The following is a 14,706-nucleotide window of genomic DNA, read 5'->3' as shown; positions in this document are numbered from 1 at the left end:
GCAGTTTGGGTTGTAAAATCACAAAAACAAAATAGCCAGAGAAACTTCCTTGAAGAGTAGCAGTTTGTGCCTTAGGAAGAGTCTCCATTGTGAATTACTGAATCATGCATCAATCCAGAAAAGCCAGCAAAAGCCATTGTGGAAAGAAGCAAAGAGAATTCTGCTTTGATTTACTCAGGTGACACAGAGGAGCCTTCCTCCAGACTGAGCAAAATCTTGTCCTTGTTCATATCTGGAAAAGCCACAAAATACTCTTCAGTTACGTTAACCCTCAGATCTATCCACATTTTTCAAGCCAGCATGGACTAGATTTTCAAATGAGAAGCTTCCCCAAGCCTGAATACTTTTTAAATTGTTTTCTTATAGAAAATCACACCAAACGTTAGAAAAAAAAATTTATTTAACGTAATCCTTCAATTCAGTTATTTGTTGCTGCATTCAGACAGGCACTGAAACCGAATAATGCTTGAATATTTTAACAGAAGAAAGTCCAGGCTGAAATATGGAAGATTTAAGCGATGAGGCAGAACAGAGTGTGTGTTATGCAGACCAATTACTCCCAACTCTCTTGAGAAGCACAAGTAAAGGAAAAAGGCTTTCAGCCGCCCAGTGTGCAATGATATCTCAGCAAGACAGATGCTGAGCCATAGAATAGCACTGAGCTGAGATGATTTATATATTTTTTTAAAGCTCAAGATTTGAAATTTTTTCCTTTGATTCTGATTTCCTTTTTGCAAAATGTCTTTTTTTTTTTTTTCAAATCATGTGAGTCTGTTGCAAAGCTATCGTGTAGTCTATCTGCTCCAGCCAGACTTCATGCTCAGTTGAAACCATTATAACCTCCTTCCTTTGGACTGTTCTTTGCATTAGGTTTTTCAATATAGAGAAAAAAATCCTGGGATTCTTTGCGCTATGTTTCTTCCGTTCAGGAATCATAATCTTTGAAATAATTTTTAAGCAGAAATTTACAATCACAAACACTGTATGTTAAGGTCTTTTATGATAGTATAATGATCTTAAATTATTACCCAGTATATCCAACATAATCCATATTATTCACTCATTTGCGTCAAGGTAAATTTAATCTTGGAAAATCTGTGCTTATATGCAGAAGGGGAAAGAAGCTGGATAAAAGCTAGAATACCATTTTATCACATATTAAAGAAACTTTACAGTGGCTTCAAAATACTATGAAGCACATTCCTTTATCCTGGCTGCCTCATCCCCCTCCATGGCCCTTTCCTTCCACAAAAGCACACCCTCTAATACCATCTTACGCTTTCTTCTTTTTATTTTTTTGTAACTCAGTCCTGATCGTGGGCTAGTGAAGAAGAAATGATCAAGGTAATGGAGGTTCATAGCAGTGAAGTAAGAATTAAATGGTTGTGCTCAAATGCATTATCTGCTCCTAAAAAAAAGCAAACTTTTTACTTTAATATACTTATGCATGCTTGCATGCTAAGTCTCCTCATTCATGTCCAACTCTTGGCGAGCCTGTGGACCGTTGCCTACCAGACTCCTTTATCCGTGGGATGCTCCAGGCAAGAATACAAGAGTAGGTTGCCATGCCCTCCTTCAAGGGATCTCCCTAACCCCACCAAGGGATCGAACCCCTGTCTCTAGCATCTCCTGCATTAGAAAGTGGGTTCTTTACCGCTAGTGCCTCCTGAGAAGCGAAATAGGCATTTTGCTGAATTTTTACAAATTGAAGCCTCCCAGCACCCAGTTCATGAAACATTGACTGTAGCTTTGAAGCCCCTCCCTGTAACCAATCCAGTCACCAAGCTTCTCCCTCACCCCAGGATCAACGCTCTCCGGGTACCAAGCAGATAGACAGGCTAGTGCTGCCTCGTGTTTATATTCATGGGCTCATTGAGTACGTTCTTGTTTGTTCTATCTGGCTTCCTTCACTCAGCATTATATTGTGAAATTCATCCCGGTTTTGTGCTTGGATGTTGTTCGTTGGCTCAGATGTTTCAATGGATCACCATTTGCTCTTGTCTTCAGGGGCTGATGGGCACATGATGAGTTTAAGCTTGGGACTCTTACAGACAACACTGCTGTGGGTTTGGGAGGGTGTAGCTGTGCTGGGCGTGCTCAGAGGTCTGGGAGGTGTACGCCCAGGAGAGGATTTGCCCGGCCGCCAGGTGGCCATCTCTTCATCCTTGTTGATACTGCTTACCTGGAAACAAGAGAAGGAGCTCGTGGTCCCCGGTGCTCAGAAAGAGGCCCCTTCTCGCGGGTAGAGGATTCTCATTAGTGCCTCAGCATGAAAGCAGACATGCCCACCGTTCCAGCAGCTGCTCATCTTTCTCCATCTTATTTATTTTTTTTAATTTATTTATTTGGCTGCACCGGGTCTTAGTTGCAGCACATGGGATCTTTTCAGTTGCAGCATATAGGATCTAGTTCCCTAACCAGGGATCAAACCTGGGCCCCCTGCATTGGGAGTACAGGGTCTTAGCCACTGGACCACCAGAAAAGTCCCTCTTTCTCTGTTTTAATTGCTCCTTTAGGCACATCAATGGGGCAGCAATGCCCGATAGTCAACAGAACAGTTTGCAGGATCCTGAAGAGCCTTCTGAGTCATCAAAAGATTTTCTCACCTGCTTCTTTTCAGTTTTATGGTGCAATGATCAACTCATGCTGAGTTCAAGCCCGCTTAGTCACAAACAGTTATTCTATTTCTACTCTCTAGAAGGTGCTGTAAAAGCAAATTAAAAGTGGAATCTTACCCTTAAGGAGCTTACAAGCTTTAGGGAGTATAAATAACTCAATACAAGTTAGAATGAGATGAGATCCATTTTGAAAACATAGGCATGGGATTATTTTTTAATACTAGTAACCTACATGTATTAAACATTGTATTCTAGGATATTTGGTTAAATGTTACAAAATATTATGTGTAAACTTATTCTAAACCTTCCTCTGTTCATCAGTGGCAGACATACGTTCAGGTTAAACGCCACAGTCTAATTTTATTCTCTTCTGTAAATCCAGGGACACCTATATTTCACACCAACAAATTTATTCAAGTAGTAAATTTTCTGCTTATCTCTCCATTCTTCAGAATATACCTAAAATCCCTCTTCTTTATTTCCCAGTTATCTGCTGGAGAGTTTAGTTCCACCATCTGATCTGTGTAATTATTTATTCAACAAATGACTGTTTAGCTTCCTTTGTGTCAAATATTGTGGCCGACCCCAGATACGGAATAATGAAAAATTCCCACACGATCCTTGTCCTCTGAGAGTTTCCAGTCTCAGGAAGGATGATAGAGCGTTCAAGTCAGACACCGAAAGTTCTAATGATGCTCCATGTAGTGGTTTTCACGGCGTCCCCTGCAAACGAATGCCCTCCAGGAGCCTCAGAAGGGGACCTTATTGGGAAGTTAGGTTTTTGCAGGTGTAATCAGTTAAGATCATCCCGGCTTAAGGTGAACCCTGATTTCAGTGATTGATGTCTTCGTAAGAGAGAAGAGAGGGAGATTCCGGTAGAGAGATACGGAATCACACAGGCCAAGCGTGACGGGGGAGATGCTGAAGTGATGCAGCTTTTGGCCAGGGGCCATCAGGGACGGCCAAGAAGCTGAGAGTGAAGGAAGAAGGCTTCCCCGGAGCCTTCAGAGAGAGCATGGGCTTGCTGCTCCCCTGACTCGGGACTTCCAGCCTACAGGGCACAGAGAGGATCCATTTTTGTTGTTTGAAGCAACTGGATCTCACAGCAACCTGTTACCACAGTCCTAGGAACCTAGAACAGTGTGTGTTAGGTTGAAGCACAAGAATTCACCGATCTCGTCTGCTCTGACCTACACCAACATGGTAAATTCGTGTGTGCCCTGAGCTTGTGAGGGGGGACATCTTGGTGATGAGAGAAAGCTTCTTGGGGAATTGCCGATGGAACTGAAATTAGAAAAGCAAGTAGACGCTCTTGAAGAACAAGAGGAAAAAGGGAGGAGAGGAGCTCCCAGGGCGATAGAGGCCAGGACACTTCTGAGGAGCTGAAGAGGCAGGCGTGACCGGGATGCAGTGTGGACACAGGGCCAGCTGAGGGCTGGACAGGTGGGGACAGGTGAGGACAGGTAACACCAGGTCTGCTGCTGAAGCCTAAAGGCTGGCAGTTCTGTTTGAGAGCAGCGGACCGCCGCCGAAGGGCTTAAGGCGGAGGAGAAGATGACGGTGACCGCAGATGCGGGATGGATTTGAAGGAGCCAAACCCACGGGGTGTGCGAGGGTGGGCAGGAGCCAGGGGGTGCTTCTGACCAGGGGATCACCAGTACGGATCCAGAGAATGGGCCAGCTGAGAGGTTTTTAGGAAAAGAGTTCCATGTTTTTGTTCTGATGGCATATCCTGACTAATATACCATCTGCCCTTGTGTCTCTTTGAAGACTTTTAATTCTCATAAAATATGCATCCCAGTCCCAGCAGGCCTACAGCTCCAGTGTTGACTAATGTGATCTCGTGTAGCAATTCTGCCGCCAAGAAGTCTCTAGAAGGAGAAGCAGCACCTTCTTTATTTTTTCCCTAATTTCTCCCTTTGTTCCTCACCTTGTGTTCACAACACGTTGTGTATAAGTCAGCTAGAAGGACTATTATATTTTATTGTCATTATTTATTTCTGTAGCCATCTGTTATAATGCGGGCTCCGTGAGAGCACATGCCGTGTCTTAGTTATCTTTCCGTCTCCAGAACTTAGCATGGAACCTGGCCTGTGGGATTTGATTTATAAATGACTGCATCGATGTGTAAATAAATGAGTCAGCAGTCGCATGAATTAAATACTTCATTTCTGCTCTGTCTTCTCAGCCTGTCTTTGGCTTTTTATAATTGCCTTCCTCTCTGGTCTGAGTTAGCATATTAGCTGTTTTTCTTTTTCCCCTGGGTGCTCTACTTACCACTACAAATATTTTTCTATGAGTTGTGCCAATAAACTTTTGGAAAACATGTCTCTTGCTCATGCATCTCTGTTTATATATGGAGCCGTTTTTCTGATTGCCTGCATCTCCTGGAAATGCTCGCAGGGTTTGTTCTACACCTTTGGGAGCTCATTCTTCATCACTGTTGTTGTCATAACCGTCAAATTACTGAGAGCACGCTGTGTTCAGTGTCCCGCTCAGGGAGGGAGAAGGCGGTGAACAGTGTGGCCTCTTCCCTAAATGATCCACCGCCAGAGACAGAGAGTCAAAGATGACTCACACAGCTATAGAAGACATACAGATGGGTAAGGGAAATATTCATATTATATAAAAGCAGAAGAGCAGTTCCTACAGTGGTTATTCAGTCAATAAGTCATGTCCAACTCTTGTGACCCCATGGACTGCAGCACACCAGGCTTCCCTGTCCTTCACCATCTCCCAGAGCTTGCTCACACTCATGTCCTTTGAGTCAGTGATGCCATCCAACTATCTCATCCTCTGCTGCTCCCATCTCCTCTTTCCCTCAATCTTCCCCAGCATCAGGGTCTTGCCCAGTGAGTTGGCTCTTCATATCAGGTGACCAAAGTATTGGAGCTTCAGCATCAGTCCTTCCAGTGAATAGTCAGGGTTGATATCCTTTAGGACTGACTGGTTTGATCTCCTTGCTGTCCAAGGAACTCTTGGAGGGAGAAAAAAAAAAAGCAAGTTTCCCAAACTAGGAATCAGGAATAGAATCTCCCTGTGGGCTCACAAGCAGTTGGACAGCTGAGCCTTATATGGCATTGAACGTGGGATGTTCCCTCACGATGCTCATGGTCTCTCTGGCCAGTTTGGTTATCCCCACACGGTAGGAAGGAGGAGCTGCCGCCTCTGTTGTCTTTGTAAAGGCTTCCTTGGCCTCTCACGTTCATCTTCCCAAAAACCCAGGACAGACTGTCATTATAAAGTAAAAGCTTATACCACACAAAGGATAAGAAGTAGCTTTTGAAACATACTTCCCTAACCCCACCAAGAAAGACTGTCTGAATTAAAATACTTTTTGACCTCTCAGCTCAGAATGTGTAATGTAAATCCACAGCTTCCGTGAAACCTAATCTGTAGAAATATAAAAACAAACTAACAGAAGCAGAAATAAACAAATAATAAAACCTTTTGCTTGTTAATCCCCAGATAGCTCATGGCATGTAATTGAATAATTCCCAAGCATCTTTATAACTGCATAGAAAACTCTGGCTTTATGTACCAAATGTGTTGTTTCCATTTTGAGTTTTTCTTTCATTAATCTGCTAAACTAAAAATGATCAGTTTCCTTGACATTTTCCCTCTTTAAAACATTACCACTTGGGATTTTCTTTTTTTTTTTTTTTTTATTCTTTTGATTTCTGTTTCCAGCACACGTATTTATAAAACATTTTGCTGTTTAAATATGTTGGTGATAATGTCAGTCAACAATAAAAAAAATCATGTTTGGGATGGAAAGGGGATTATGTTTCAGAGTAAAATAAACATTTTTCTTCTAATTTTATTTTTTCTGGTTTAGTTTTGGTTCAGTTTTTGTTTACTCAGTGCTCAGACTTTGAATACTTGATGGGGCTTTACTGCCACCTGCTGTTTCTTCATGTAATAACTCATTGTTCCTTTGATTCAAATATTCTGATAGACTCCGACATATAGATTCCCCCTTTCCTCTTATTTTTTCTTTAGTTAAAGCAAAGTGAAGCAAATGCAGACACCAAGGAAAAGCTCCCTTTGCGACTTCGCATCTTTGAAAAATTTCCAAACAGACCGCAAATGGTGAAGATCTCAAAGCTTCCTTCAGATTTTACAGTTCCTAAAATCAGGTATTAAAGTATTTCCTTACTTGTCTATCTCAATTACGCTGTAGAACATTCATCGTAAGTCTGACTCATCCCTTTCAGACTCATGTGGGCGTGGCCTCTTTCTAAGTTATTCCCCATGCTGCTACTCTTCCTCTCTTAAAAATCATCGATCCCTTTAAACCGTACATCCAGAGCAGAGTCGCCTGTTTTAGCCCAGGCAGGAAGACTGCCGACCGACCCCTGCTTCTCGCTGAGACCGCTCCCCGGGATTGTGACGTCCCAGGGAACTGGTGCAGGTGGCCCAACTTGCAAGGATGGTGCGTAGGTAGACATTGGCCTTTGACCCTCAACCATATCAGGATAAAATTGCCCCTGAAGCCCTTCTGAGTTCACCTAAATGGAGAAATGACCACTGGCCAGGTTTCTGGATGACTGTGACAGCATTTGTTTAGAATGCCATGTCTGGGTACAATATTCTTTGTCTCCGAGCTTTTTTTAAAAGAGGACCCATGGCATTTCATAGCCATACTAATATGATTTTATAGCGCCCTTGCCATCAGGTTAAACACTTGTACTGCAGATGCTTTAAAAAGCTTATTTTTAGTGTTTAAAGGAAATTCTTCCAGTTCTAGCTCAAAAGTTACAAATATAACTAGAATAATGTCAGATATGACATTTTTATGTAACTACTTTTAAAAACAATTCTATGGGAAGGTTATAGAAGTATGAGACTGAAGATCATGCCATAAATTTAAAATTCAAATCAAAATATATTTGCACTTCTGATTTTAAAAAAAACAAAATTTAAAACATGAAAATACAAAGTATATAAAAGAGTCATAAATTAGATTCAAGATTAGCAGGTATTTGAAAAAATGTTATTTGAATTCTCCCCATGCCTTGGAGATCAGATGAAGTTTCATTTGAGTTATTTTGAGTTTTTAAGTGTAAAATTATCTCTCAAGCATTCTTACGATAAGTGAAAATTCAGAGATGAACTAAGATCTTATTACCACAATAAGATTCAAAAGATACCATTAATTACTGAATATTGTTGCATAAAAGTAATTTTAGGGACATGACTTTTTAAAAACAGGAATGACTGAAGATGGAGGAATTTTTCTCTAAATTAAACATTTTGCAAATAATATTTTCAATGAAACCTAAACACCTCTTTATCTTATTTTCTGTGAACTTGTCTATGAGCATGTCTTATTTTCTATGAACTTTTGTCACTGCTTTAACTTAGCTCAGGCAAATGCGTCCTTGCAAAACGCCATCCCACCGCTTGCTCCTTGTCGTTAATAATGCTTGATGAATGTGTGCTTCTTTTGCGAAGGGAAAGTTTCATGAAGCAGTTTATTGATCGCCAGCAACAGGACACCTGCTGCCTCTTACGAAGCCTTCCGTCCACCTCTTCCTCATCCTGCGATCACTCCAAACGGTCTGCGATCGAGGACAACAAATACATTGACCAAAAGGTAAGAACCACTGTCTCAAAGAACCAGGTTTTTCCTTAAGCCTTTGTTAGAGGAAAGGGCTTCCCAGGTGGCTCAGTGGTAAAGAATCTGCCTGACAATGCAGGAGATATAAGGGACCCCAGTTCGCTCCCTGAGTCGGGAAGGTACTGCCTGGTAAAGAATCTGCCTGACAATGCAGGAGATGTAAGGGACCCCAGTTCGCTCCCTGAGTCGGGAAGGTACTCTGGAGGAAGACATGGCAACCCACCCCAGTGTTCTTGCCTAGTGCGTTCCATGGACAAGGGAGCCTGGCAGGCTAACGTCCAGGAGGTCGCAGAGAGTCAGAGGCGACTGAGCGAACGAGGGATGGGGGTGTTAGAGAAAAGAGCCACAGCACGTAACTGGGCCCTGAAATCCTCCTGTCTCAGGAGAATAGCGAAGAAAATAATTTTAGCTGTTGAAGAGGTCATTAAACCTGACCTTTGTAAATTTGGGAATTTAAAATTCACATTTCTACAAGTCAGCTTTTGAGCCTTGACGTATGACAGCTGGGTGGCTTCCAGTAGGTTGACAGTCTTCCCAAACCTGCAGTTTTTCATGTGCAGAAGGAAGGGCTCTGAGCTCTCAAGTTCAGCCCAGGGTTAACGGTGGCCTGTACATTGCTTTCTGCAAGAGACCATGCTTATTCCAGTTATTGTGCCAGGGAGACTAACTAGAGCAAGCTTCTCTAAAATTAGTCCCCAAAACTACCATTTACTGAGCTTACTAAGGCCTGTGGCAGGTATGTTTTTATCATTTGAGCTTCCCTGATGGATCAGATGATAAAGAATCTGCCTGCAATGCGGGAGACCTGGGTTTGATCTCTGGGTCGGGAAGATCCCCTGGAGACGGGAATGGCAACCCACTCCAGTATCTTGCCTGGAGGATCCCATGGACAGAGAAGCCTGGTGGACTATGGTCCACGGGGTTGCAAAGAGTTGAACACGACTGAGTGACTTTCACTTATCATTTGAAAAGTAGATAGGGAATTTTTCCCCAAATTCCACAGTTAGAAAGGAAAAATGAATCACAGAGTTTGTGCAAGAGATTGCACGTTAGAATTTATTTGCAAAAGCATCCGATTCAATTGCAAGTGTTTCTCTTTTGGAACTCCTTGTTTCTCTTTTAACTCTCTAAATTGCTGCCACCGTTTTTCTGCGGCTTATCATCAAATACAGTAAGTCCTCTACAAACGAACAAGTTCTGTTCCAAGAGTGCACTCGTAAGTCCGGTTTGTTCTTAAGCCAACAAAATTAGCCTAGGCACCCAACTAACACAGTCAGCTGTATTGTACTGTATTATAATAGCTTTATAGCACCTTTCACAGATAATACATAAGAAACAAACACAAAAAATAAATACTTTTAACCTTACAGTACAGCACGTTGAAAAGTACAGTAGTGCAGTAAACAGCAGGCACAGAGGGGCATCGAGGGAAAGGCGGGAGGAGCTCCTGATTGGAGGGAGGAGAGGAGCTGGGAGACGGCAGGGCTGGAGGGTGGTCGGGGATGGGAGATGGGGTGGGATGGGATGCGAGCCGCAGTGTCACTCATGCCCAATGCCGATGGAGTGCATGCGGAATCTTCGAACGGTCTCAGCTTGAAGGTTCATTTATAGGGGACTCATGGTTTATATTTCTCTATTATTATGTGGACATAAAATACCAGTTCCTTCACACTCCAGGGTTCTCTGTTTCTCCCCATTCTCCAAAGGTTACACTTCAGAGGATGTTTACTTATTCCTCTCCTCTTTGTCTCCCATCCCCTTCCAGAATGAAAGAAACTTCTGCCGTTTATCACTGCCTCTTTTCCCCCGTTCTCTGCTGTAGTTTAGTGATTTTATTCTCAGTGATGATGACGATGGGGCTTCCCTGGTGGCTCAGATAGTAAAGAATCTGCCTGCAATGCAGGAGACTCGGCTTCAATCCTAGGGTCAGCAAGATCCCCAGGAGAAGGGAATGGCAACACACTCTGGTACTCTTGCCTGGAGAATCCATGGACAGAGGAGCCTGGCGGGCTATATCCATGGGGTTGCAAAGAGTTGGACATGACTGAAGCGACTTTGCACGCACACACACAAAGACTTGTACTCTTTTAAAAAAGGTTCTTATTAAACTTGTCATATCTCTTTCCCCAGACTTATGTTTACTCATATTGTGTACATGGCTTAGAAGCAGAAACATTTCTATGTTGGTGGATAAGCCAGTGGGAAGATAATTGCCTGGTTTCAGCCGATCCGTCTGAAATTGCACTTTACATACAAAAACACAGATTGCCTTATTTTCTAAATTTATTTCGGAAGTGGACTTTAAGCCAGAGAATGTGCTGTGAAGCCCGTCTGGGCTGTGGTTATGACCTGCCCTTTCCAGGAAGGATGCTGATAGCTGATATCATTAGATGCCCAACTTGACAAATCCACAGCTTGCTTTTTTTAAAAATCCCTACTAATGATATCCATTGGAAATATCAACACAAAATTGAAGTCTTTTTCTCTGAAAATTTATTTTCTCTCTGAAAGGAAACATGATGTCTCTCACATTTCCTGAACAGAATATTTCGAAATGGGTGAGAAAAAATAAAAGATCGGCGTGGGGGTAGGCTGGAGGGTGGGGGAGAAGGGGCATCTGAAGGGAATTTGGAACATCTGTGAGTTCACCATCATCCCTGCCTCCCTGGGTGGCCTTTACCTTGGATTAGGTCGAAGAATTTCAAATGCCATCTCTGATCTGTTTAATGTCCTTATGTGTTTGCAGCTTCTTTTTATATTCTTGCTTAACTGTTACTTTTAACTGTCTGAAAGTAAGAAAACAATTATAGCCTTATTCTGTAACCTGAGTCCTCTCATAATCCCCTAATATATCATGAGCTAGCAAAGAGCCTGATCCTTGGGGGATCCAAGTCCCTCAGCTCTAAAGGGACTGGAACCTTTGGGAGACTGCAGGCAGTCCCCATCTAGAAGGTCGGTTGATTCAAACACACGTGGTCTTATACACGGAAAACCATAAGCAGTGCTTAAGTTGCCCTTCATCCCTCATTGGCCATATATAGATAAACTACAGTTAGAACAATATTGTTCATCTTTTTACAGCCTTCAACATCTGGAAAGTGGCACGTAGGGACCATAGTTCGTCTGTTCATCTCAGCAGTAGCTAGCTGTTGTGACAGCAGAAAAAAAGACTTCCCTGGGTGGCCACCCATTCTTAAAGCTTTGACTTTCCTTATGCTTCTAGGAAAGCAGACTTAATTCTTTCAAGATTCACTGTTTCCAGCTTAAGCTCCTGGTGCTCTTCATAAATACTTAGGATATGTCATCCTTGAGGGCTTTGGGCCAGGGAAACCCAAGACAGAGAATCCCACTTAATGAATTGCAGTGATTAGAATTTATGGGAAGTATTCAGAAATCAAGGAGAAAGTAGGCTGGAATCTGTATTTTTAGGGTTTTTTGTTTGTCTTTTGGCTGTGCTTTGCAGCTTCTATGATCTTAGTTCCCCTACCAGGGATCGAACCTGCCTCCCCTGCATTGGAAGCACAGAATCTTAATCACTGGAACACCAGGGAAGTCCTTGGTATCTGGTTTTTTAAAATATGGCAAACCTTTTTCATTTTTCTTAAGAAACCTCTAAAGCCACTTAAGAACAAAAATATACAAACACACAGCAAAATTCCTGAACAGAGCCCGTCTCAGCAAGTGCTTATAAATTTCTATTACATTCCAGCTGCCTTTGCAAACGCCAGTCAGTGTCCAGTGGAGAGCAAGGTCCTTGGCTCTGTGTGAAGAAACTCTCCCAGTTTTTGGGAAAACTCTGTTTTCCTCCAAAACAAGTATGAAATCAGAAGAAAATGAGAGGCTGGCTTTTGGTGCTTCTCGTAAGGTGAACCAAGGAACAATAAAGTATTAATAAAACTTTTCTCCTGACGATTACCTGTCAGGAGGAACTTCGGACTCCCTCTACACTAGAGCAGCTTACTTTTTTCTTGCCAAAGAAGAACACTGAGTCCCTGAGAACCTGGAAATCACAGGTTAAGGGGAAGACCTGACAACAACAGCCAGGAGGGGTGAGGGTGGGTGTGCGTTTGATTAGACAGTGCAAGAAAGCAAAGGCACATGTTAAGCAAGGTTTTCTCAAGTAATTATCCTGGCTTTGAACAACTGTAAGAAATTCCCATGGCAACCTCACTTTGCAGAGACCATGTTTTTTCAAATAGCCCTGTTTGATTACCTTTATCACATAGTTTAAAAATACCTGTCCTCCATAAGCAACGAGCAAACAAAAATCTAACATCGGTTGTGTGGCTTGATCAAATCCTGGAGGAAAAAGACAGCAGTGTGGTCCCACTTTTCCCTTGGGGTGAATGTCCCTCCAAACCCCATAGAAATGGGTTCCCAAGTGCCAATCCCCACATCTCTTACTCTTCCCTTTCCCCTACACACCCATGGAGATTTTCAAAGGGTTCCCTTTCTTCCCAGTTAAAGGATAAACCCGCAGATCTTGAAGGATTCTTTCTAGTTTGCAAGCAGTAGAAAATCAGGTAGCAGTTTTCTACTCCTCTTTCCCCTCTGTATTATTGAAATTCTGAGGAAATCAACCCTGACTATTCATTGGCAGGACTGATGCTGAAGTTCCAGTACTTTGGCCAACTGATGGGAATAGCTGATTAATTGGGAAAGACCCTGATGCTGGGAAAGATTGAAGGCAGGAGGAGAAGGGGATGACAGAGGATGAGATGGTTGGATGGTATCACCAACTCAATGGACATAAATCTGAGCAAACTTTAGGAGATAGCAAAGGAGAGGGAAGCCTGGTGTGGTACAGTCCATGGGGATCACAAAGAGTTGGACACAACTTAGTGACTGAACAACAACCAATTATTAAAATTAAACCCTCAGTTTCCTAAGTAGAGTGTTTGTTAATAACAATAAACTGAGACTCGAACTTGGCTTTCCGGGGGACCTGTTAGTAAAAGCAACCCGCTTAGTGCTCAGAAGTGAACCATCTCATCAAAGTCAAGGTCTCCACCATGGCTGGATCTGAGGGACTGTCTTTGGACCTCTCTGATCTTTCTGAACTTCGGCCTTGGCTGGGGCGCCTCTTCTGGGGTCAGAACCTCGTGTCTGGGGAACAGGAGGGCACATCCCAGGGTCATATCCGCATGCGACAGACGAAGCGATGAGGCTGTCCAGGCACGCTTGTGCCTCTGCATTTCCCAGAACAGTAATTGGAACCCGTGTGACAAAGACAGTGAGGATTTATTTCTCCAACAGCAGATAATGTCTGCTGTCTTCTGCTAAATGCATAGGAATTTCCATAATAAGCCTTCGTAATTAATAGCTAACACATGTACAAAATGAGGAGGAAAGTGAAAAAAAGTTATTTATTGCATTTCGTTTACCATTTTCATTTCCACAGGTCTTCAAGATTCACTCAGTCTTTCAACAAGCATTTATGGAAGGCCTGTTACTTGTATGGCACTCCTGTGGGCTATGGGAATTCAGCAGTGAGTGGGATGTGAACTATGCCCTTGAACTCTGCCCTTTAGAATCTTTTAGCCTAATGGGGAGAAACACGTGTGAATGGATGAAAGTATAAGGATCCCATAAATCCTTCCTACCAGAGAAGGAAGATTGAGCAATAGAAGAAGTAGGTGCTCCAGGCAGAAGGAAGTATGTGGAAAGATATGGATAGTGTGATCTGCAGAATGTAGCTGATGGTGAGAAGCAAAATAGAACAGTCATTAAGACCAGTAATACTGATTATGTGATGTAGGTGCCAACTCTTATCTAAACAGAGATCGTTGTTATTTTTAAGGTTTGTTACAAGAATTAAATACTTATATGTTAAATGCTTAACATCATACCTGGCATAGTATATGATATGCCTATCACATTGTATAAGAAAAGTTACTTTAGGGACTTCCCTGGTGATCCATTGGTTAGAACTCAGTGCTTTCATTGCTAGGGCCCAGGTTCTATCCCTGCTTGAGGACCTAAGCTCTTGCAAGCCACACACAGTGGCCAGAAAAGAAAGAAGAGGAAAAAGTTACTGTAATTAAATCATGCCATGAAGTCAGATTCAGCAAGTGCACTTACAGTCATCAATCAAGAAAATTTACTTTTACTTAAATTAACTTTAAGAGGTAGCAATCTAGTTGAGCACAATATATTAGTTACTGATTTATTTTTCTTATTGTCCATGAATCTGATTTTTTTTTTAAGTCTGACTTTTGATGATATTTCATTTGCTACCTGCGTTGCCTATCTAGTGCCTTCGCCTCTCAAGAAGTAAATTAAGTTATTCTGGAAAGGTTTACTGTTCACAAAGACTGGTTGATTGCCATCCAGCATTTTATAATTTTCTACATGATTATAGAGTGTTCAATGATTTGTTCCAGTAACTCTGCACATACTCAGCCTGATCTATAATTTCCAGGGTGAACGTTAACTCACTTTAAAAAAAGAGAGAATAGCCTGTTT

The 14,706-nt window shown here is 42.3% G+C and overlaps 1 protein-coding gene across 1 annotated transcript in view; it reads left to right on the top strand.

The window, feature by feature from the left end:
* The window catches only part of NALCN (sodium leak channel, non-selective), a 285,453-nt gene that overhangs the window by 189,369 nt on the left and 81,378 nt on the right, over window positions 1–14,706 (top strand). Inside the window, exons 16-17 of the mRNA XM_065901958.1 lie at window positions 6,621–6,757; window positions 8,076–8,217. Of these exons, the coding sequence (XP_065758030.1) occupies window positions 6,621–6,757; window positions 8,076–8,217 (279 nt within the window). The remainder of the gene's footprint in view (window positions 1–6,620; window positions 6,758–8,075; window positions 8,218–14,706) is intronic.

This window comes from Muntiacus reevesi, chromosome 11, assembly GCF_963930625.1.
Source record: "Muntiacus reevesi chromosome 11, mMunRee1.1, whole genome shotgun sequence".
In the NCBI taxonomy this organism is placed as follows: Eukaryota; Metazoa; Chordata; class Mammalia; order Artiodactyla; family Cervidae; genus Muntiacus; species Muntiacus reevesi.
Note: the sequence above shows the minus strand (reverse complement) of the source record. Positions and strands in the feature narration are given on the sequence as shown.